Genomic DNA, 25901 nt, shown 5'->3' with positions numbered 1-25901 from the left:
TAGAACCACTATTAGCAGGAATCTTTTTAAGTAGTTGTTGTCTGTATGACTTTATCAGTCTCTCAGATCATTGTGGAGGAGTTAGTCCACTCTTTAAAATATTTCTTAAATTAATTGAGATTTGCAGCTCTCTTAAGATCCCACCACATCAGAGTGGCTCAACCATGTTTTGTTTTTCTCAATTTGCGCCATTAGGTTGTAACTTTATTTTCACTGTATTGCATTTTTTTCAATCAATGGGCTATTGGAATACCTTTCTTCTTTTTCAGCCATTCTCTTGTAGACTTGCTTTTGTGCTTTGGATCATTGGCCTGTTGGATGACCCACTTTTGTCTGAGCTTTAGCTGTCGGACGGATGGCCTCATATTTGACTCTAGAATACTTTGTTATTCAAAGGAGTTCATGATTAACTTAGTGACCTCAAAATGCTCAGATCCTGTGACTGCAAAACAAGCCCAAATCGTCACCCCTCCACCACCGTGCTGGCTGTTGGTGTAAAGTGTTTGTGCTGATTAACTGTTTGTTTTTTAGCAAACTTGTCACTGTGAATTACAGCCAAGCGTATTTGGACTCTGTCAAACAAGACATAAGTCTGTTGTTTGTTCAGCTGCAACATTGCAAATTGTGCTGCCATGTTCTTGAAGAGAACAAACAGGGTTGTCATAACATAAGCTGTGTCCCAAAACATCGGCTGCATCCTTCGGAGGACTCGGCCTTCACGGTCTACGTGGGCCGGGTCCTTCGAAGACCAAGAAGGCCAGAAGTGCGAGGCTGTGAAATGGGACGGTCTAGCCTTCAGATTTGCATCACCACTGTGTCAGTGAAGTTTAATAAACTCGGCCATCTGCTCCTTGCTATCTAAAATATAACAGGACACTGCCATAAATTCTCGACCGTCTCACACTTCTGTTTAATCAGTTTTCTGTTTGACTTGTATTCAGCTGTGTGAAAATCCCAGAGGAACCCACCTGATGGATTAATAAAGTTGTATTTAATCTAATAATAACTACTAACTACTAATAACTTTTTCACAGCCAAACCGATTTACTCCGGAACAAATAAAACACTGAAAAAAGCCAAACAATTACATTTTTAAGTTATCCGAGTGATGTTTAACCTCAGTAGCGAAAGACAGCATGTAAACAATAAAGCTGGGAGTCCGCAGCTCTCGCCGGCTCAAGTGACCATTGAACCCCCCGGCTAGCTATTGAGCGGGTGGGTAACAGACGTCTCCGAAAACGTCGGCGCACTTTTGCAAATATGCAATGTCTTGATAAACCAAGCAGATATTTGAAGTTTACACAGCTACTTTCTCGCCTGAAAATATGTTAAAAGTTTCTGGGATATGGTGGGCCACGAAGGATACACCCGACCCATCCTTCAAAATCGGGGAAATGAACGACGCATTTGTCGGCCGCTTTTGAAGGACTCGACGAATTGGGACAGCCTTCGTCGGCTGGCTGTGACGTAATCGGCCTTCAAATGCAGCCTCCGGAGGATGCAGCCTATGTTTTGGGACACAGCTATAGAGTTTCATACTCAATACTGATACCCAGGAAAATACTGGATATACCATTTTTGATAGCGTTGGACAGATAATGGCGCCATCCTGCACCTACAGAAGAAATGGTGAAATATTCACAGATGCTCTGTGAATGGCAACAAAAACCATTACACAGAGGTTTTTAGTAGTTTCTCCAGGCTTGTGTGTCTGAAGTGTTATTCTGTGACCCAACATTGTCACAGATCTGAAATGGTAGAAAAGTTATCATCATGTGGTCAGCAGCCTGATGACTTCAAAATTTCAAGAAATAAAACTATATGGTTTCTTTATGCATCCTAAAGTACAAAGATGGGATATCAAATACTGTAACATACAGACTCTGAAAAGAATCACTGAAATGTAACTAAACAACAGTTATTGCTATTAAAAGCATATCTGTATTATATCCTACATTTATTTCTCCTAGAAAAGCGCATGGGTCTGAATCCCCCTGAGGTCCAGGGTCAGATTACCTTCTTTCTCTTGTCCTCTTGGTCACCATCTGTTTCTGCCTGTCAGACACACACACACACACACACACACACACACACACACACACACACACGCATAAAGATGCTGTTGCTCATGTCTCCAGTGGCCCCACCGAGTCTTGGCTCAATTCGTTCTCCCTGTCCGTCTGTCTGCAGCACGTGTTGCAGCATCTTGACTGTGAAATATGAATCCATTATTCGATAGGCTTTTTCAGGCCCATCAATATCGCCCAACATCTGTCTATGTTTATTTTAGTTATTTAATTGTGATAACATACTAGTATTCAATGCTTTCTCTGAATTATATGGTTACCTGATGTACAGAATAAACACATGTTGGTGGATGATATGGTTTATTAATAAGTAACAGAGATGATGGATGTCCCTCAGAATAGATTCACGTATGCTATTTGTGATCTGAGGCTCAGTTCTTTTGCTTTCCTGTTAGCAAGTCAGATCGATTGCAGTTTTATTTTTTAGCCGAAATCACAGACGGAGCTTCTGAAAACGGCTTGACTCCCATAATTTGTAAACACAGTAAACAAATTTCAAATGATTTTTTTAATCTTGTTTGCTAGTGTCTAGTTTTATGGAATATGATGTAATGTGCGTGCTGTTCCCGTTAGAGTTAAAAGCGATGATAAAGCAAGACATGCTGTGGGATGTGATTGACAAGTCACTACCCTATGAGAGTGCAGCATCTTTTGGTTTCTCATTCACATCCACCCTTTGCTTGTCACGCCTGACTTTAAAACACCAAATCTGCCGTGGGGAAAACACTGAGCTTAAAGTAGCACAGCTCTAACTGAAGTAGCTATTATATGCAGTCTATGGTGAAAAGTGTGATGTTGTAAAATGTAGTAATTTATCAGCTAACTGTATGCAACACAAAAATACAGTTTCTTTCACATCTTGTACCAGTTCAACCAGAGCATAGTTTAACATGCAGAGTTCAAAGGCACAGCAGCAGCAATAATGTGTAGTAGTTGAATATAATCTGTGCTTCTAATTATAGCTTTTGATCGCCACTGAAACACATTTACATGTTCATTCACCGAAAGGACAAAGATAACAGATGTCGTCAGTAGCGCCGACAGCAGCCAATCGTTTTTGGATTATAGAGATGATAAATAAAATATTATGTCGGTACTGAGAAGTACAGTAAATGAGGTGGAGATAGCACAGTTGTTATATGTGCCCAAAATTGGAAGCACAATGATTGGTCGTCCCACAGTTAGATTTGGAGAGCTGTATGAAAAATTATGCACTGAGTGAGATGAAAGGAAATCACTAGAATACAAGCTACAGCCTGTCAGCAGCGCCAGTTGCAGTATGAGCGCAGGCTGATTGAACACCCTCGGGCACGACAACACAAGGACATTTTGTGTGTGCAGGTGGGCCTGCAGATGGTCGGCTCGTCCCTGGCGACCAGCTTGTGAAGATCAATAACGTCTCTGTCGATGACCTGACCCCAGAGCAAGCTACTGAGATAATCAGGTCTGCACAGACAGCTGCATTCACAAACACACATGCATATGCCTGATGATTGGTACATACTCTGCAGTTATTTAAAATTAAGCAATGCATACCATGTGTCATCTTAACACCCTCCCTTTCTGTACTTTTTTTTTTCAGGGAGTGCCCAGATACGTTGACTATGACGGTACTCAGAACAATGCTGGTGAGTCTGCCCTATCTATCAAAGAGAAACACACTTCAAAGACATACACAGCACAAACAGACTTACAGTTAAGTGGATAATGGCTGGTCCTCTTCCAGCAGCACTTTAGATGAACTTAATGTATTTCTTGTTTCCTGTTTTCATTAGGTAGTAAAAGCGCACTCGCACAATGTGTCTACTGTGTGCACACGTGAATACATACTGTCCATATACAGTGTTTTTATGTATGGAAGCCTGTCAGCAAACTTATTCAGATACCTCGGGATCAGGCATCCTTGCTTACAACAGTCCTGTCCTCAGGGTCTCACCGCTATATCCCCATTAACTGTGACACCATAGTACACACATTCAAACTGGCAGCTCTTCTTCTGCACACACATCTTTCATCAGTCAAACTGTGCGTGTGCGCGGGCACATGTTGTGGACCTCAGCCTGTATTGGTGAAGTTGACGTATGTGTTTGCACTGAGGTGAAATAGATCAGTAAATAAATGGCTGCATCAGCACTTTGGTGATGGAAGCGCCTCTACTGTGTGTTTCATAGCTCACAGCTCCCCCAAGAAATAATTACTGAACTCTAAGGAATTAGCAGCATTTCTTAGAAAATATTCGTCTCTGTCAAATCAAGAGTTTGAACCACGATAAAAAGAGACTTTTCTGTTATAATTAGACAGTGAGATAAGAGAATTGCTTGGCAGTTTCTTTAAGAGCTTTAATCTGCCAACTGTCACTTGTTGTGCAGCAATGAAGGCAACAATGTGTTTATCTTTGTTACCACACAGCATGATTCATATTGCAGTATAAATTTATGATAAAATAATTGTATATAAAGGCTTCCACTTGTATGGATATTCCAGTTTTAACATCTACTGTATACAGTATATGATTCGATGAGCACAAGATTCACTCAAAGAGCTTGAGAATTTTTTACAAGCAGCATTTTTAAATGTTAAACACAAATCCATAATATATTGCATTAGCACCATGTATTTGTAATGGACAACCCTGCATTTTGGAGGTCATTGCCAAAACCAATATTCTTACTTGAGTCCACATTCTTTGGAGTCATGCATTAGTTTGTTTAGATTTGTAGTTAAAGACCATCACTCGTAGTTAAGTCGTAGCAGTTTAGGATGAAGACATCACTCATTGTGGGGAATCTGTTTACTAGCTTGCTGATTTGAAACAGATTTTTCATTATCGCTGCGATATGATTATCTGTTTCAAGAGCCATGACCCATGCATCGTTCACTGTTTATGAATGCATTTTTCTTTTTAAAAAAAAAGGTCCAACAAAAAAACAAACAAACAAGAAATCCTTGCCAGATGTAAGTTGATGGTTAATTTTGGAAAATTTATTCTCCCCTCTGCACATTAGCTTTTTAAATCCATGCATAAAGCTTCCTCAAACATTACTGGTCAAGATAACTTAGAATGCAAGACTTCAAATGAAAACCAGCTTCTGATACTAAAAAGATACTAAATTTCCTGTACATGCAAAGTTTGCTTATTCATATGCAGATATTTGTTTGATTCTGCACCACTGTAAATAAAGACACCAGAGCCATACTGGTTTATAAACTGTGGTGAAAGCTAAATTAGCAAACATCTTCCATGCAGTTTTTATAGGAGGCATATTATAACTTATGTGTAAGTAAGTAAGTAAAATTTATTTATATAGCACATTTCACAGATAAAAATTACAAAGTGCTTCACAATAAGATCAGACATACAAGTTAAAATTAATTAAAAGCCTGTTTGTATAAAAATGTCTTCAGCTGCTTTTTAAAGGAGTCAGTAGATCCCCACGTGTTTTAAACCTAGTACGTGGGACCACCAGTAGCCTCTGACCTGAACACCTAAGTGCTCGGGATGAAGCATGAGGTTTCAACAGGTCAGAGATATACTGGGAAGCTTCACCGTGCAGAGCTCTAAAAGTTACAACTAAAATTTTAAAATGAACCCTAAAATTTACTGGCAACCAATGAAGAGAAGCCAGAACTGGAGTAATGTGTGACCTTTTGTTTGTACCAGTTAAAAGTCTTGCCGCTGCATTCTGTACAGACTGAAGGCGATCCAGAGCTGATTTGTTGAGACAAGTAAAAAGACCGTTACAATAATCCAAACGAGAAGAGATAAAAGCATGAATAATCATCTCAAGTTCTGCCTTTGACACCAGTAGTCTGAGTTTAGAAACGTTTCTTAAATGATAAAAAAGTTCAGGACAAGTTGTTTAGAGTGTTTCTCAAGAGACATTGAACTGTCAAATATAACACCCAAGTTTCTGAGACTCGACTGAAATGAAGGGTCTAAAGAACTGATATTCTGCTTAATTTCTGAGAGCGTGTGATCAGGTGCAATAATCAAAGTTTCTGTTTTATCTGCATTTAACTGAAGGAAGTTGTCATTAACCATTGTTTGATTTCTGACAGACAATTATTTAAGCAAGACAATTTATAAAACTCAGAAGCTTTGAAAGAACAGTACAACTGAAAGTCATCAGCATAGAGATGATAAGAAATATTATTGTAACGTCTGATAATTTGGCTTTAAGGGAGTATATACAGCAAAAAGAGAATAGGACCTAAAACAGATCCTTGAGGTACCCCAGAAGGCAGAACTGATGTTTCAGACAACACATGATTCATACAGACAGTAAAGAATCTCTGAGATAGATACGACATAAACCATTTTAAAACAACACCAGTAATCCCAAACAAGTCCTTCAGCCGATTTATCATGATGCTGTGATGTGATGACCAATATTACAATCATCACATTCATGAACCTTTTAGACATTTTTTACATATTAGTGTTGTTACATGTTATAAAGAACAACAGTAGCAAACAGTGGTCATTTATAACCTTGAATGTTATATATATATATATATATATACATATAGATAGATAGAGATAGGGAGATATATATATATGTGTGTGTGTGTCTTATATATGAAACTCAACTCCATGTTATAAGTGCTTGTTTAAACTACAGCTTGGGAAAAACAAAAGCCAGAGAGTGTCTTATAATGTCCTTACATGTATTTATACATCTCTGCACTGCACCAAATTCAGCCCTGATTAGATTGTAAGAAAGAAAGAGAACATACGTATCCTGTGAGAAACTGCTTCACAGCTTATTGACTCGTATTTCTCACAGGGCCCAAAGTCATCATTTATCACACCGGAGAAGAGGGCCAAGCTCAGGTCCAACCCTGTGAAAGTCCACTTTGCTGAGGAGGTGGAAGTTAACGGACACACACAGGTGAGTTTGAAAATATACTATGCAGCTATTCGTAGCACTGCCAACTTTAAATCCTCTGGCTGCCTCTGTAGTGTATCATTGTGTCTCTGAGACAGCTTATGTGATTGTGGATAGATGATGTCACATTTGAAGTTTTATAGAAATGTCATGTGATGGTAATAGATCATGCTCAGCTCTCCACATTTACATCAGTGCACAGGAGTCATTAACACCCCATCTAAACCAGCTCTACACGGTCTGGGTGATCAAATCTGATGACAGCTATTTGCATTTACGTCTGTTATAAATAATTCTTCGTGTTATTTCTTTCTGCATTGTGTTCAGGATGCAAATATTATAGACTGATTTAATATAGAGAAGCATCAGTGTACTACAGTCTTGATTATGACTTGCTGAAGCACATTTTACACGACTCAGTTCACTGATTGTATTCAGTCACCTATTTTCCTGAATGGAGTCAAACTGCACAGATAATATTTAAACATGACTCTATATACATGAGGGTCTGACTGTTTTAACCAAAGGATATATCGTTACATGTTTGTCTTGCTTATGGCCAGGTTGACACTTTCAGTATTTAATTCATTATCTCCATCAAGGAGATTATGGTTTTCATAGCATCTGTCTGTAAACAAGAGAGGTCAAAATGTTGACTGTTAATTCTGATAAAACTTCATTTGGCTGTAGAGCGGGGTCATGTTAACAACTCATTAAAATTTGATCTACATCTACCAAGGTCTTCAAGGTCAGCATCATGATTTATTGGGTGAATATTGACAAAAAGCCTTATAACTTAGAAACTAGATTTCTTACAAATGCGATGTGTATTGTCAACATTTAAAAAAACACTGTAACATTTGACCTTTGGCCTCACCTTCGAAGTCACATAAGGTCAAACTTTCATGTCTTTTGTCTTTAAAACTTAAAATTCTACTGCACTTGTTTGCATTGGCATCGTTTAGGTATTCATGCTCACATATGGGGATTTTAAATATCACATTATAATCTGCATCTGAATGTCACACCACAGTTTTTATCTGTGATATCACTTTTACATTTCACATCTGCCCTTTTTTCAGGTTGGCCTCAAAATTTGTAGAAATAAAGTATTGTCATCACAAAGAGAATGAGCTGCCCAGAGTGTTGTAGTACAATAATACATAATAACCTCAAGTTATTCATGTCCAGCTATCTACAAATGAATACCTATTATCCATTATCTACTCCAAAATAATGTTTGTATACAAAATACAATGCTATTCCCTAAAAAGTAAATACTGCCCAGAGAGTGAGGGGCCTTGGCGGAGGTTTGCAGTCTCAAGAGTGCTTCTTATATTTTCGCTGTAACCTGATGTACATTTGGAATATACTGCATATACAAGTGGGCTTAGGCCACGGGCACAACACAAAATAAATCCATATAAGGCAGTACCAGAGTGCTGCATAAGCATCTCTGACCAATACATTGTCCAAAAATAGAAAATAATTTTATCTTTATAATCTTCACTCAGCCTTCCACTGTCAATAACGAGATATACACATGACCAGAATTTACATTAAAATACCAGATTAATGGACCTAAAAGCTCATAGTATTCTGATATATTTTTCAAAGCTTTTGAGACAAAGTCTATTTTTTCAGTTCTGAGACACTTCATGGATAATTTATTCTGACAGGTTTCCTGATTTGATGTGGGGTAGCACAACAGAGATGCCATTTAGTGAGCAGGTTCAGAGTCTGTGGTGTGCACATGCAGGCATGTAGGAGGTTGATTTAATACACAGCAAGTAAACATGGCTCTCATCAATGCTGCATTTAAAAAAATATATCATAATGTGTGTTTTTAAAAAAGGCATTCAAAGCTGTACTTAGATCTCAGTCATACACACTGTGTCGTTCTCTCAATAAGACTGAATGTAAAGCTCATTTATTTAGAAGAAAAGTACTTTAAGAGATTTTAAGTGCTTGAACCATGAAAATTTCTGACTGCTTACATTTAAGACATAATGTTGGTTTTTAGGATTTTTTGAAACTTTCTCAGATTTTTTGCACTAGTTTGCAGAACCGAAGTTTAGTTGATGCCATGTATCACAGTTCAAAATCAAAAGCTTTAATCCAGCCAGCTGTGGGTCATTAACAGTAGATCAGACAGCGAAGCAGACAATTAAAGTGAGCGGCAGGCAAAATCCAGAAACAGTCCTAGGTGTCATTCACTGTGAAAACAAAGAATAGTACAGGGACAATAAGAAACTGTAGGCAGTAGTTGGAAAAGCTCGACTGGTGTGAATATGGCACGCTTGCAACAGGAAGTATTGAACCAGGGGTATAAAAGGAAGTCTGACTGGCTAATTGGGAACAGTTGTAGCAAATCAAACACAGATAAGAACTAATAAAGGCAGGTAGTAAAATTATGCAAAGAGACCGGAGTTCTATAGAAGAAAGGGATATTAATGGTTAGTGGCCTCTGTGATGAGTTTTCAGTCACCCAAAGGTGGCTCTCTCTTTTTTATTTAGCTCGATCACCATGGTAACTAATGATGAACACATAACTCTGTTAGAGTTCAGATTTTTTTCTTTAAAATCGGCTGTAAGCAGGATCTTTCCTCAGATTCTTTTACTTACAGAATGCCTTAAGTATCATAAACATGTATTCTGTGCTATAGGAACACATTTTCGACACAACATACAATGCTAACAGCACCACTTGAAGTGGTGTGTCATATTTGTGAAGACCCAAAGAAATTTTTCATTTTGAATTTTATTGTCCTGAACAAGAAAATAGTGGAAACCGCAGACAAGCTTTAAAACGTGATTTATGGTTTCTAGATGTTCCTTTGCACTATGACGATGAGTGCTTGTCAGTAAAACCAACATTAGATTCAGCTTTACTGCAAACTCGATGCACTTTGTTCCTTTATAAATCTGCCTGTGGTTGTTCAGGGTTCCTACCCTGCAAGCGGATGTGAAATTAGCAGAACGAGGAAAACCACTGAGGCCGGAGAGCCCATTACTAAACACAGAGAAAACACAGATCAATATCCTCCCCATTCTCCGGTCCTAATGTCTGTGATTACAGGACAATAAATATCAGATTAAGGAGAAAAAAAAGGGTAGAAGGAGATGGTAAAGAGACCAAGAGAGGTGGAGGGGAGGGGGCGGGATGTTTTTATCATCGTTAAAAGGAAGACAAAATATGTAACGGGGGATAGGAAGCTAGCAAGGGAGGGGTTGTCTAAAATTTGAACGCCCTCTGTTTCAACTTCAAAACATGTAGACATCAATGTTGCATTGTATCACAGTGTCAATACAGAAAAACACTTTCTTAAATCATAAAAGAAGAGGGATGTAGCGGGAAAGATGAGTCACCGCGGAGAACGAGCCGGGTAGACAGAAACAGGCCAGAGGATATGATGCGAAGAAAAATGCTCTGTGAGAAGAGCTGAAGATGAAATAACACTGCTCTCTCACTTTATGGTCTGTTATAATGTGCTAAACATATTCAGTATTCTCAGTCTGGATTGCCAGCATTTAAAAATAACAGTGGTTGTGTTCAAGCGACAAACATACGTCAGGAAAATTCAGCAAATCTGTCTCATGACCAGGACTCCCACTTGATGTGTCCCACATTTTAAAAGGCTCCGTTTTTCCCACTTTCCCCACTGGATGACAGACAAGACGAGCTTAATTCAAAGGCTGTGAAGAAACCAGGGTGACCGGGTGAAGCTGGCGGAAGGCAGTTCCTTGAGTTTTTTGCTTTTATTTTTGTAAAATTGATATATTTTACTCATAAAACATTGTTGGAGGTTTCATTCTGTTTTGGATGCCAGCGATGTGGCGGTACAGAGAACAGTGCAGTCGTCTCACAGCAAGAAAGTTCTGGAATTAAAACTTTCTGAAGAGTTTCTTCCTAAAAGACAAGCATGTTAGATGAAAAGGGTTAGGGTTAGATGCTATTGAAACAGCATTGAGTGGTGCATTTTTGGTGGGGTTCAAGATGGGTCTCTGAGGGTACACTATTTTGGTGATAGACTGTGATAGTGCTGTACCACTAATGTAACTTTCCCACCATGAATATATACCTACTGAAACCCAAAGATGATTATCAGACAGATCAGCAGCTAAAGTCAAAAGTAATGCAACATAAAATTAAACACATAAGTGTAAGAAGGTTTTTTTTTTTTTATGGAGAAGAAACTTCCAGACTACAGCTCAATGATGGCAAGACAGGAATTACAGATTCAGACATGAACAGCTGTAGGCGCCACAGATCAGCAGTCAATCCTGTTATACTCTGAAGTCTGCCTGCAGGAAGCATGCCTCGTTGGTACATTGTAGTACAGTCTCTCTACAGACAACCCTGTACCGTCATAAAAAATTAACAGGCACACGGACATTCACTCCCAAGTGGACCCTAACAGACTCATAGACCCAGAAACTGCAACACACCTTTAAGATTTCCCACATTATTGCACACAGAAAGAGCCACCCTGCTCCCTGTCAGACTTTTACTCCTGAAACCAACTAAATTCAGATTGTTTTTATTTTCTTCACAGGGGAACTCCCTGCTCTTCCTGCCCAATGTACTGAAGGTGTACCTCGAGAACGGGCAGACCAAGGCCTTCAAATTTGAGCCCAGTACCACAGTCAAGGTACTCTGTAGCGATACTGGAGTGTGGCATTATAATGACACACACCTAGCAGCTCTAGCAGAGTTTCAGAGTTGAAGCTGAGGCTCGTGAAGCAGGAAAAAAATCTCAGATTTCCTCCTGAGACAAAAACTAAATCAAAGTTTTAAACTAGACCCTGTAGGAGTGCGTTTCTTCCTGAATGTCAATCAGTCTGACAGCAAGCTCCACATTAAACTGTAACCATATAACGTTGAATTGAATTTACCAGATACAGCTGAGTGATTTACTCACTTCCTCAGCAGTTATTAGTATTAGGCATGCATTTGTTTCCTGGATTTGACAGCTACTCTGAAACTTTCTGTTACCACTCTGACACCTTAACACCTTAACTCAGCTCACCTCAGCAAATGTGTTCCCTGATGTTATAAAATATTATCTCTGAAGGTGTAATTTTCTTTGCACATCAGGACATTGTGATGACACTGAAGGAAAAGCTTTCTCTGAGCCGCATTGAGCATTTCTCGCTAGTGCTGGAGCAGCAGCACAGCATCAGCAAATTGCTGTTGCTACATGATGAGGAGAGGATACAGCAGGTATGCACACACACACACAAATTACATTTAAACAAAAAAAAAGTATAAAATGCATTCCAAATAATATAAGCATCCGTGTTTCTGCAGGTGGTCCAGAAGAAAGAGGCCCATGACTACAGGTGTTTATTTCGTGTTTGTTTCATGCCCAAAAACCTTCAGATGCTGCTGCAGCAGGATCCCGCTGCCTTTGAGTACCTCTACCTGCAGGTAGACTGATGAATGTGCACACTGCTGGGCTTGTCAGATCACTACTCTCTTTTATTATCTGTTATAATTATTGTTTTTCTATTTAAGGATATTAATAGTTACTTTATTTATATGAAATGGCTGCTATTAATATCAATTCTGATTAATTGAGTCACTGCAAACTGACCTAAAGCATCAATAGAAAAACAGGATTCTCAACTCTGAATCAAATCAATAGGCAAAGTGTTGTAACACTTCCAAAAGTACACTTATTGCTGCAGTTGGCTCATTTCACCGTGATGCAAATCATCAGACTGAAAGGTCAGCTTGTTTGTAAGTGTGCAGTTTTTCATTAAATCCCACCTGCACCGTGATTCTCTTAAAAGAAGGAAGTTTGTGTTTGTTTTAATACCAAAGCTGACCCTGCTATTTTGGACGTTTTTCTCCAATTAGCTACAAACTGCTGCAAACAAGACAAATCAGTTGCTACACAATGATTAATTCTGATGTATGTTGTCTGTTTGTGCTAGGGGGTGAACGATGTACTGCAGGAGCGCTTTGCAGTAGAGATGAGGTGTAACACCGCCTTGCGACTTGCTGCACTACACATTATGGAGAGGCTAGCGAGCTGTGGACAGTCACCCAAAACCAACCTGAAGATGATCACGTGAGATATAGACACACCTTTATATGTGGACTGTACAGAAAAGATGGCGTAGCTAATGTGGAAGTGCTGTAAACCTGCTTTCTTTGTTTGGTCAGCAATGGCCGACAGTAGTCGCAAGAAGACATGCAGTTGTCTGTGTTAAAACCCTCAGCTGCCTGTGTCTGCGACTGTAGTAACATACTAATGTATTGTCAGAGGGCATGAAGCTGAATTTGTGAAGGTCCACCACTAATAGTTACATGTTACACTACAGCTCATGAGAAATGTTGTGTGCTGTCTATGGTGCTGAAGTTATAAGTTATAAGTTTAGTTTGAGTGTAATAAAACTTTATTAACAAAAAATTTGTTTTTTTATCTTCAAATGTTCAATAAAAACATGAATCGCTAATTCATAACGAAGAAAGCTTGGTAACTACCCTTCAAGGACCTGCAGTTCAAAAAAGCACCCTTTCAATAGCCAAACCCATCTGTTCTCTGATTGGATTGTTAAATTTGTGATTGACATGACATTGACCAATCAGATGAAAGGAAGAAAAATAGGGTCAAAATTTGTACTTGTAACTTGAAACTTGAGTGCAGTTTCACACGTATTTTTTGGCACACACAAATCTTTTTTATGCACAAACAAATTCTTTTTACACATACAACTCCTGATTTACAAGTGCAAAACTGATTTACAAGTACAAAATATTTATGACCGCAATTTGAGCCCATAGGGACCTCCAGGACAAGCTACTTTCAAAGCTACATGACCGTGACAGCTCATTATATCACAGCGGATTGCGATATAATGAGCGGTATGTATTATTGTAGAGTCTACCTTACAATATAAAGAGCCGACTGTTTTTGTGATTTGGCGCTTTATAAATAAAATTGAATTGAATTGAGTGGTAGATACAAAGACCTATACTGCCCTATATTGTACCATAATTATTATTTTTTTAATAATTGCGTGGAATGAGTCTTCAGTTGAATGTTTTTAACAGGCAAAAAATACTTCAATAAGTAAATGTTAAATTTTTGTCTTTTTTCTTTTTTTGCTGATCCGAAAATTGATCCGATCCGTGACTTAAAACCCTGATCCGATCCGAACCGTGAGATTTTTGATCCGTTGCACCACTAATATCAAATGCAAAAAATATGGCATGGACATCAGGCACAGGAAGTCTTAATAGCCCATTTTTCAATTTGATGTTTGGAATTTGTTTGTTCTGACCAGCACATTTACATTAATATGCTTTAAAATACGTTTTCCTTAATAAAGTTTTATTGCGCTCAAATTTAACTGTTCTAATTTCAGGACCATGGACAGGGCACACAGCTTTCTCATGAGCTGTGCTCTAACACGTTTTTTATTTCGAGCCTACACAAATTCAGCTGCGTGCACGTTGACAGTACGTGAGATGTAGATCACAGATACACACAAGACTTAAAAAACCTTCTTTTTTCTAAACAAATCACAATTAACAACCTGAGCCAGCCCTATTAGTGCATCGCCTGCAGCTAAAATCATCTCTTAGTTTGGGACCTTGTGGAGCCTCTGAGCCTCTTTTTGTTTGCAATGGTGATGAATAGTTTGACAGGCAGGAGTGTCTTTGGACTGTGATGTTTGCAGACAACATTGTGATCTGTGGTGAGATTAGTTTAAACAGCTGGCCACTACCATTTAAAGCAGAAGACAGTGCACAAGAGAGTTGAAGAGGAAAGTGCAGGCAGGTTGGAGTGGGTGGAGACGAGTGTCTCAGATAGCAGCAATAGTGAAAGGTGAAGTTTACAGGATGGTAGTGACACCTGTCATGATTTATGATTTTAAGGTGTTAAGGGTTTCATTGGGTTTGTTCATAAGGGAGAGTATTAGAAATAAGTACATCAGAGGGACAGCTCATGTTGAGCGATCGGGAGACACATAGATGCAAGGCTGAGATGATTTGGACATGTGCAGAGGAGAGATAGTGGGATATACAGTATATGTTGAAGAGAAAGAAGATGTAGTGAAGGAGAGCATGCAGACGGTTGGTGTGAGGGAAGAAGATGCAATCGAGATGGAGGCAGATCATCTGCTGTGGCGACTCATAAAGCGAGCGGTCCAAAAATGAAGACGACCACAAATCTCTTTTTGCTTAAATGAGTGCCTTTCCCTGTTTAACATGCAGGTTTAACAGGCTAGTTGCTTTGTGTGTGAAAAAGTTTTAATATCCTTTTAAACAAAAACAAACCCTTTCAATCTGCATTTGTGTGTTTCCCTCAGAAAGACTTGGGGCATAGAGAACTTTGTGTCATCCACCTTGCTGAGGAACATGCGAGAAAAGGATCTGAGAAAGGCCATCGGCTACCACATAAAGAAGAGCCAATCCCTGTATGATCCCAAGCAAAAGGGCCTGTCAGTCGATCAGACACGGATCAACTATCTGGAGGAGCTGAGTGAACTCAAATCATTTGGAGGGAAATCTTTTGGTGCCACCATGATGGTAGGATTTGATCTGTATACTTTTGTTCTTGAGATTTGGTTGTATATTATAATTTGAATCATCTTCTTTCTCTGCACTTTCTCCACCTCCTCTGTGTTGTTCAGCTCCAGGACAGGGAGTCGATGGTGACCCTATTAGTGGGAGCACGGCACGGGGTGAGTCAGATCGTCAACCACAAGCTGAGCATCCTGTCCACACTCACAGAATTCACCAGCATAACACGCATCGAGCTGCTGCCTGAATCGGAAAAGGTCAGCCTGGTCAAAATATACCTGCAGGACATCAAGGTGAGACCTAAAAGGATACACACCCAAACCTAATATGCAAGAGGAACAGAATACCTCATCTGCAACACTGTAAACACTTTCCTGATGACATTTCCTGTTAGTTTTGTGAGCTATGATCAATGTTAGTCAAAATGTCACCGGATGAGGAAGCCACCTCCCACAGTTTGTCACTCACCCAGCTTGACGTTTAGGATAGCCCTTCATTAAATAATGTCTTTCTCACATTAGCTAGATATTTTATATCAATGTCTATCCACAGTCTATCCATTTTTGTCAGCTCTGGAGGTTTCTGCTTAAGCTGGAAACTAATTAGTATTATTTTTCATCTCTTTATTGGTGCATTTTGTATTTAGCACATGTTGTTTTGATCTGCATGTTTCCCCTTTTCATTAGGTGAACACGAGTAATTGTGCAGATCCTTATCAGTTTTGCAGTTTGGAAACAGAGTTTTGTTCTGTTTGGATGATTGTTAATCAGCTTTAAAAGCTCTCTTAATAAGCTGCTGACTTCCAGACCTCCTTAACTGCTTAAGCACAATATTAATTAGCATTCATCTTAACACGACCCACCTTTACTGCAGTGTTTTAATGAATTAAGATGAACAATTTCTGTTTTTCATAACCTCTTTATATTATTCTCTGCACCCCCTTGCATACAATATACAAACCTCAGCAGAAACAGTGGTTGAACTTTATGCTAAGTGCCTTTACACTGCTGAATTGTCTTTCTCCACAACCTCTCTTTTTCCATTCTCTTTCATAAAGCCCATTACTTTACTACTGGAGTCAGCTGCGGCTAAGGATATGTCCTGCTTAATAGCAGGGTACTGCCGAGTGTTTGTTGACCCTGACCTCAACGTCTTTCCCTGGATAGATGACTCCAAGAAGCACAGAATCTCTGCTGAGGAAGGTACAAAGACAACAATGCGTTCATCACACCTGTAACAATCAATAAATGTTATCTCGTTTTAATTTGGATTCATGTTCACAGGTTATGTTTCACGGTGTGGCAGTGACTCCGATGAATCCTCAGACTTAGACATGGAACCGCTGGTCAACCTGGTGTCTGACAAGAAGCCCCGCCTTCGAATCAGATCTTCATCAGATCCAGATGGACGGAACAGAAAAGACAGTCGGAGAAACAAAGATGAGAGTGAAAAGGGAGAGAAACCTGGCGAGGATAAAAGGCTAAAAGATGAAAAGGGTTCTGACACTAAAAGAGAAAAGTTTCAGCTCGATAAGAATGACGAGAATGAAAGCTCAGAGCACAGGAAGGAGGTGAAGAGAGTGCAGGATTGTGGACAAATAGAGATCCACGTAACGGACAATGATTCGGGGAGACACGCTAGACAGGAAGGGGAGATGGGATGTGACGAGGATGTGCGAGCAGCAGAGGAGGAACCGTCTGTATCAGATTCATGTCATACGGACTCTCATGTCCTCACCAGCGCCTCCAGTGACACTCTCGATGGCCTGGAGGAAGATGACTTGATGTCATGCTCCTCTTCCTCTATCCACCCCAGTGCTGCTTCACAAAGTCACACCAGTGTCCACTCTTCGTTTCACCTTCACCCTTATTCTCATGGGCATGTACAGCCTCACCTGCTTGCCCCACCACCTGCGCACTCCCATCCCCTGATTCACCTCACAACTCCTGACAGAGGAGGAGGAGGGGCCTGCAGGAGATCAGGCGATGGAGCCGATCCCCAGCTCACCTCACCCGTCTCCACTTCTTCTCAGAGCCTTGCTGATGCCCAAAGATCTTCAGGTAACCTCTGCACTGATGACAGCTCCCTGTGTTTCGCGGAGCTCTCCCGCCTCGTGGACTTCCTGCCGAGCCCTCCAGAGGCCAGCGAGGAAGACGACGACGAAGAAGAGTTGAGGAGGAGGAGGAATGCGTTAAAAGAAACAGATGGGGGAAGAGAGGGAGGAAGTGTAAGCAAGGAAGGTGGTTTTAAAGAATATTCGTCATCGCCTTCCCCGTCTTCAAACACAGACTTTGTGTTTAACTTTGACCAGAGCGACGCACGCTGCTACTACAACATCTGCTCCAACATCACCCCCGACAGTGCACGCAGCCTTTCTCATAAACAGAGAGAAGAGAGGGAGGAGGGAGAGGAGACTCAAGATGAAGACCTGGAGCCAATACCCATCCTGCACCCGCCCCCTGGCTTTGGAGACAGCAGCTCTGATGAGGAGTTCTTTGACGCCAGGGATCGTTTCACCTCACCTGAAGACCCGACATCAGGGGCTGTGCCAAGAGGTGATTTACTTTTCACTGTGAGGCTGATCTCAAGAATTTTCAAGTCTTGTATACTGATCAGCAATAAAGGTTGTAAATTCTGCTTTGTTGCCATCTAGTGGCTGAAGTGGTTACTCCCTAAAAGAGTTAGAATATTTACTGGATTACTGAAAATGTTACATAATTGCCAGAACTTGTTACATAATTGCCACACCTAACAATAATGGTAGATGTGGTCTACTGATCCTGATGACACTCTTATGCAAGAAAAAAACTGCCATTTCCTTTACTGCATCAGTCCAGGTGGGATAGAAGTATAGTCTAACTGCATCTGAGGGCTTTTATGATATGCCTCAAATAAATATTTCCAAAGTCCACTACAGTACTTCATACCGTCATTCTACTACATTTAAGGGGTTATGTTCTTACCGATTACTTTCCAAAGGCAAAGAATTACAGGGGATTATTATTGGAAAAAAAGTACCAAAGTGAATATAATCTTCTATAACTGCATGTTTTCTCCACACCCCATTAATATTCGGAAGACACCATCTTATTTATCTTATAATCTTTTGGTGGATGATCCAGCTTTGACTAGCTATAAAAGTTAGATTTCACTCTATTGACTCATCTATTAATCTAATACATAATTTGGACCTATATAAACATGTCAATGGAAGAACTATTTTAAATATAATTCATGAATAATGCTTATGTACTTTTCCTTTACATTGTTTAATGTTTTTGTTCTACATTTGACATGTAATGTTATGTTTTACCTCTACTCCCATGAAGGAAAAAGCTTAAACTGCTCCAATTTACGGGATTTTTTGTTTTAATTTGATTTGATATAAAAAGCAAGCTTATTTCAGAGAGGATGAGCTGATGGGCTACTCAAGGCCCCCTCTACTCTAGTAGAGTACAATAAAAATATGACACTGGAAATGAGCTGAATATATCCCCTTTAAGTAGAGTGTCCATCTACCACCACATTAGCTACTAACAGCAAACATTGGAGCAAAACTAATACAAAAAATTGCAGACAAATAGTTTAATGGCAACTGCTGTGCAAAACGAAAAACTAACCTTAAAGGAAAAAGTGATGCAAAACCTGTAATTTTCATTGAATGTACATTTATGGCCTATTTTGTGTGTCTGTGCACTGCACACAGAAGAATATAAATTTTGTTGTGATATTTGTTCTGCTTTAAACACAAAAGCTGAAATTTTTGTGCTATCTTGCAGACATTTGCACAGAGATGAAGCTGGACTTCCTCAGCACACTGAGCCTCAGTGATATCAGAGTCTCTGTGCCGGACACAGACAAAGTTAGAGAAGCAGAAGATGATAGAAAATGGAGAGAGGAAGAAGGAGGAGGCAGAGAAACTTTGTTCCAGCTCAGGAAAAGATCGAAGAAGCGGCGTTCCTTCATGGAAACCGATTACACGTCCAGGGTGTCGTATCCAGAGCCAGATCCAGAGTCAAAGCAGGCCCTGGCTTCCAAGCGATGTCATAAAAAACATTTGGGAGAAGTCAGCGATGCCCAGATCCTCAGTTCAGATCCTGAACCTTCAGAGCAAACCAAGAATCCTAGCCCCACTGTCTCCTCACTTACTCACTCTGAAGGGGAACCTGCTCAGCTTGAGTCAAAGCCCATTCTGTTAACACTCTGCTCGCGTGCACCAGGTTTTGGTTCTCTTGATCAGCCTAGAGACCCAAAGCCTGCTCCCAAAACCAGGAAACAGGAAATGGAGATGGAACCTGACGCAATGGAGTCCAAATCGGTCACCGATCTGGTGAAATCAGTGTCTCCAACCATCACTGTTGTCCGCTGCCGTGTCGATCCAGACGGAAAGGAGAGTGCCGATCGGAGGGGTGACGGAAAGGAGGAAGGGGAGGGACAGGAGCAGGATAGGGAAGGGAAAGAGGAAGGGAAGCCGGAGTCAGCAGCTTTGACAGGGAATGGACCGTTCACTAGTCATATGTTTTTGCAAGAAATCACTAAACAGAAGATTAAAGAGGAGGAAGAGAAGAAAGAGGGAGTGGGAGCATACTCGTCTAGCTTAAAGAGACCACTTGTGGGTGTGCAGGCGCCACCAGAAATCCACATACTGTCTACATGTTTACCAGACGGGAATAAAAAGGGCAGTAACGGCCTTTTGGTGTCCAGTTTGATTGAACCAGAGATGAAAGATGCAGAGGAGTACATGCTTAAAGGCCCCTCATATTCACCACCACCACCCCCACCTTCATCCCCTCTACCCTCAGTACCAGTCCTTCACAAATCCCAGAGTGGCTGTCTAGTGAAGGAGGAAGAGGGCAGCGAGTACATGGAAATCCAAAACAAAATTACAGCTTCAGATTATATGGAACACAATCCCAAGACAAGCAATGACAAAGAACAGGCACACGTAAAAGTCACAAGCGTTAACGACGATGATGCCATCGGGGCTCTGACCATAAGCGATGAAGTTACAGACAGCACCACTTCTGACAATGTTTTTGATGATGATGATGATGAAGTGAGTAATTCACTGAGTGACAGGAGAGATGACAGGACTAAAGCTACAAAGTGTAGAGCTAAATCAGCAGGTCAAAGCGAGTCACAAATCAAGTCTCGCACAAGAATTCATTCTGATTATACTCGTGCTATAAACTCAATTACAGCAAAGCTCGGAGCTGCAACAAGCGCCACGTCTCCTACTTTTAATTCAGGTGTTGGATTGAAAAGCGAGATCACATTTCTCAGTGCTTTAAATCAAACCGTGGATAAACCCAGAAGTGAAACCCAAAGTGCTGAAGATAAAGAAAGTTTAGTTAGTTCTAAGTTAGAAAAAACTAGCATGGCTACAATCACCGATCTCGCTAAACAACCTACTTCTCCGACTCATTTCCTCTTCCAAACCTGTTCCCCTGCCATCATGGGCCGATTATCTGCATCAACGCTTAGGGGGAAGATTCAACAGCTGCCTCTTTATTTATCACGATCTCAAGAGTCTCTCAGTCAACCCGGGATTGGGAACGTGGCCCAGAGTCCTGCTGAGGACAACACCAAGGAAGAAGCAGAGGTCACCATTAAAGTAACAGACGTTAATGATGTCAAACAAAATGCTGACTTAGAAGTTGGCAACACTGCAGAGTCTGTAGAGTCAGATGATTCGGATACAACGGTCACAGGATCAGAGGTGGACGGGGAGTTTTTTGTAGAGCTAACATCAGCAAAGAGTTTTAATTCAGGGACAGAGGTGAAGGAGGAGGTCAGCTCTGACCTGCCTGTTCAGACTGAGCCTAAGCCCCAACATCGAAATTTGTTGTACTCTGGATCTGATAAGGACACACCAGGACCAATAACAGAGCCCCCAGCCTCCATAGTGAGCCAACTCCAAAGAGATGCCGCAGGTTTAAAGATGGACACTCCTGGTCCCATAAAAGACTCTCCAGAACCAAACTCCAAAGTCACAAGTCCAGATGCAGACGTACCAGGTTATAAAATAACCAATCGATCACCTTCCATCCCTCCTGCAATCGTGGTGACCACAGAGAATCTAAATGGGCCCAGGCTTCCTTTTCAGCCACAGAAAATAAGAAGGACAAGTAGCGACAGGCCTTTAATGGATCTTTGTAGACCTTCAGAGAAAGTTTCAGGCTCACCAAAAACACCTCCTTCAGGCTGCAGAGTATTCACTATCTGTGAGGATCCAACAGAGACAAAGGCCCAGGCCGAGGTGGTGTCTGCTCCACCTCTGAAGTCAGAGTTTGGATGTGGTTCTGTGCTATCTTCTGGATGCGAGTCGATCGTAGAGGGGGTGCAGGTGCCACTGGATGCTTGTGGTTGCCCAGCTGTTTACACAAACTGCTTCGGCAGCGAGGACAGCTTCGATGATGAGCTGACGGTCTACGAGTTCTCCTGCCGCACACAGAGCAGCGGAGTAACGCAGACTTCTGGGGCAGGTCTTCCTCTAATGAGCTCTTCCCCTGTTCCCTCCTTTCTTTCCCCTACGTCCTCCCATTCCCCCTCTTTTCCTCGTTCCATTCTTTTCTCCTCTTCTACCTCTGAGCTCAGCCCTCTCCTCTCGCCTCTCTCCGACACCTCTGACCCTTTCACTTCTCAAACGCACAAGGACACCATGAGTCGGCTGGGTCAGCAGCGCTACCCAGAACCTCCCACGGGTTTCCAAGTACTCCGCTTAGATGTAGACCAGCTTCTTTCCATTCTAGAAAGTAGCAATGCTGACCGATCTGTAGGAGGACACAGAGCTCGTCACCCAAGAGAAACGTGCCCTGCTCACTTTACAGAGAACAAAAGGGTGCTCCAGATGGAAGCACGGCGGCTGATGTCAGGCTGCCAAAAGGTGGTGGGGATCGGACAGAGCCCAGAGGAGATGCTTCACTCTCTGGCCAACAGTTTCCGGACCCTGGTGGAGCTGGCAGGCGTGTGCCTCTGGTTTTCTGGGTGCGACAGGTGTGACCGGAGGAACGCAGAGGCCGTCGCAGGTCTGGCAGATGTGGCCCGCTCATTCAGGGACTTCTGCCTGGCAGCGGAGCGTGCCAGCAGCAAACGCAGCTGCCAGGACCTGAGCACCAAGCTGCTAGCCAAACAGTGCACAGCACTCACCGCCTCAGTCTTCTGCCTCACTCAGCTGTTCCGCACCCTAACTGCACTCTGAGGCGACCACAGCCCTTCGAGAAATTACCTTCAGCCTTGCGACCTGTGGCGTTCAACTCCACATCCGTGAGGTCACCAGTGAGCTCACAGCTGCTGTAGGTGTGGATAAGTGTGACCTGGGACTCTTGGCTTGCGGTGCTGTTCCTAGGAAGCTCAAAAAACTGGGGCCGGTTAACAGTTTTTTTTCTGGTTATCAAGGCAGAGATTGCCGAGGCGCATGTGGTGACTGACTAGCTGTGCACGTACTGTACCAAACAAACCAGATGGATAGCCAAGAGCCAGACTGTAGAGTGCTGCAAGCTTGCATTCCAATATCAAAGCTGATGTACTTGAATGTATTCTATGTTATTATCTGTTTGTTTATTTATTGATTGGTTTATTTAATGAGATACTGCAGTTTGGAAGAAAGGAATGTCAAGGAATAAATATGGAAATGTTTACAGTCATAGACAGAGGAGCAGTGGTGTGTCAAAGTAGTGGGCCTTTTTCACACATGCACAAGCACACATGTAATCGATTCAGAGTAACTCTGACTCATCCATTCATACACTGGCCTTTTATTCAACAGACTGACCATTTTAACTCTTCTGATCATCTGACTGCAGTTTACGGATTCTTATATACTGTATCTTAATAGGACGTCAGTGAAGACTTTTTCTGAATGTTAATGTTTACAAAACCAAAAACTAGTGTGGGACATGATTTGATGATTTCAAGCCTGAAGCCATTTGCTGTTTTATAAACCTAGTAGTGGAATGCTCATGTATGCGCGTTGCAGGATTTTATGAAACGGCACATTGAGTTTTTTGTCCTTTTACACCAACATTTGATAGGATCTGTGGAAACGTCAAAGATTCTCAACATTTTCTTTCATTTATTTTCTCTTTGACTGAAACCTTCCAGTGGATGGTGACGTTACCATTACAGCTCCTTGCATTTATTTCCATATATTAATTTATTTTTGTATATTCCACAACAGTCCGCAGGCTACAGAAGATACTTATCAATAGGTATTTATGGTGTGTGACAGTTCTTGAGTTTCTGATTGCTTTCAAGATTATAAAAACCATCACACCTCTGCTTGAGTTCTGAGGATGAAGAAAAACGACTGTCCCTTATACTAAGTGCATTATTATGAATTTCCCAGTATGACTACAAGTACTACTTGACCAGTGACATAACTTGGCCACAGAATGCAGTATTGTTAGCTTTTTCAGCCTTTGACACATTATGTAGGCCGGTCAGACCCAGTGATTGGTTCACAGCCTCTTCTTAGTTTTCTTTAAAATTTGACACGAAAATTATGTAAAACGCTGATTTGTGGATAAGCTGCTGTATGGCAGCATTTTCACTGGGAATGTTTAACAGTTAAAAGGCTCGACACACAAGACCTGCATGTTCACTGCAGAAATAACCATCAAAACTCATTTCACCACTTCAGTTCAGGGGATACAGTAAACTGCAAACGGTGTTTCTTTTTATGATAGCAGCCAAAACGCTTTTATTCACATTACTGTTTTGTTTCATTAGGTTCCAATAAGATATTTTCCTGTATTATTTTTTCCAGTTTGCAGAGAAGAATGGGTTTAGTTTTACCATTATCTCCGTGTGGACGTTTCCCTAAAAGTAATGATGGAAAACCTTTTTTTTTTAAGTCCTCTGTGCTCACGAAGCATGCTGTTATAATCCATAAAATGCATTGTTATCTCTTCAGGGATTTTATCTGTGAATGACGGATAGATGAAGTCTGTGCTTGCTTTGTAATGCTCAATTCCCACCATTAAAAACTATGTTATGATCTTTTCATGATTCCTTTTATTGTTCATCCAATATCATCTTTGCTGAGTCAGACAGACAATGCAACAGGGGTGCAAACTCTGAGAAGGCGAGGGTGTCCAGATCAGCTTTCTCTCTCGTCCTTCTCAATGCAATATTAGAAGGATACATTTATGATACTAAATATTAGTAATAAGCACTGGCAGCTCTTGTGGTAAGAAAACCAACTTTTGAAGATGAAAAAAGTGGACTCCCCCCTCCTGTGGGTCACAGTGGTTTGGTCCACTCTCTATATCCTTAATCAAAAAGGTGACGTTAGAACAAGGGACAGTATTTACATTCACCACTCAACAGATTAAAACGGTTATAACTATTCTGCATTTTTTTTCTTGGCTGCATTACTTCAAAGTTGAATCTTGTATATTATAGTGTGACCATATTGTTAAGATGCAGCTGCTTAATTCATGTTTCTATATCAGGAAAGAGGAACAGCTGAACATAATCAACACAAACAAAGATAATAAAGAAGAGGGAAAAACAGAAAGTTGAACTAAACTGGGAAAATAATAAAATTAGGGAAAAATCAATCGTCATAGTTCAGTGTGCACATATGAAAGAGACTGGAGATGCTGTGGGATCTGTCACATGTGCTCAGAGTGAACCAGGGGCCCGTTCTTCGTACCTCGCTAAGTAAGTTAGCCGGATTTGACTGTTGACGATTTCGCGTGATCCTGGATCGTTCGGTTCTTCGAAGCCCATCCGGGACTTGCTGTCATAGCAACAGAGCCGTAAGCGTAAACCTGCTCGGGAGCAGGTTTACTTTATGTAAACAGGATTAGATCGCGGCCACTCAGGTATTTCCGCTTCATGTATACGAAAGCAACAGCGATATTTTACCACTGTTGTACCATACATAAATAACATCAATGTAACTAAAGATAATGCAGCACTTGATCCATTTATTGATGTCACACAGATACATACAGGTCATTTCCTAAAAAAGGGAAATGTACTATTAACATTCTATTACATGTATGTGATTATTACAGATGTAATTCAGATTTCAGAGTAGTAATTGCAATTTACTTCGTGTAATCAAGATGAGAGACCACGGCTATAAAAGCGAAGGTGGATTTGGGAAGCCTGTCGCAGCCATGTCCTGTCCGTATACGCGACCAACCCATTGCGGAAGGTGCAAGATTGATAAGGAGAGTTTTCAGAATTCAGCGTATATTGCGGGATAGACAGGATCCTTTAGCTCAGCGCGACAGTGTGCTCATAGAGAGATATCGATTTTCCCGTGAGGGTATTATTTACTTAACCAACTTGTTGACGAGGGGGTGCAGGACCACCACCTGTCTTTTTTTGCGCTGCCCCTTTTCTTGGTTGCTGTTATAAACAAACAAACAG

At 41.0% G+C, this 25901-nt stretch overlaps 1 protein-coding gene across 2 annotated transcripts in view; it reads left to right on the top strand.

The window, feature by feature from the left end:
- frmpd1a (FERM and PDZ domain containing 1a) overlaps positions 1-24518 on the top strand; it is a 50415-nt gene extending 25897 nt beyond the window's left edge. For both annotated transcript variants that reach the window (XM_026169863.1, XM_026169862.1), the window contains exons 5-16: positions 3429-3531; positions 3670-3715; positions 6875-6979; positions 11533-11628; positions 12075-12200; positions 12288-12407; positions 12917-13053; positions 15302-15521; positions 15626-15808; positions 16573-16717; positions 16799-18070; positions 19295-24518. In XM_026169863.1, coding sequence (XP_026025648.1) covers positions 3429-3531; positions 3670-3715; positions 6875-6979; positions 11533-11628; positions 12075-12200; positions 12288-12407; positions 12917-13053; positions 15302-15521; positions 15626-15808; positions 16573-16717; positions 16799-18070; positions 19295-22716 — 5975 coding nt within the window. In that variant the 3' untranslated portion in view covers positions 22717-24518. The remainder of the gene's footprint in view (positions 1-3428; positions 3532-3669; positions 3716-6874; positions 6980-11532; positions 11629-12074; positions 12201-12287; positions 12408-12916; positions 13054-15301; positions 15522-15625; positions 15809-16572; positions 16718-16798; positions 18071-19294) is intronic.
- The last annotated feature ends 1383 nt before the right edge of the window (positions 24519-25901 follow it).

This window comes from Astatotilapia calliptera, chromosome 6 (genome assembly GCF_900246225.1).
Source record: "Astatotilapia calliptera chromosome 6, fAstCal1.2, whole genome shotgun sequence".
In the NCBI taxonomy this organism is placed as follows: domain Eukaryota; kingdom Metazoa; phylum Chordata; class Actinopteri; order Cichliformes; family Cichlidae; genus Astatotilapia; species Astatotilapia calliptera.
This window is presented reverse-complemented; position numbering and strand designations above follow the sequence as displayed.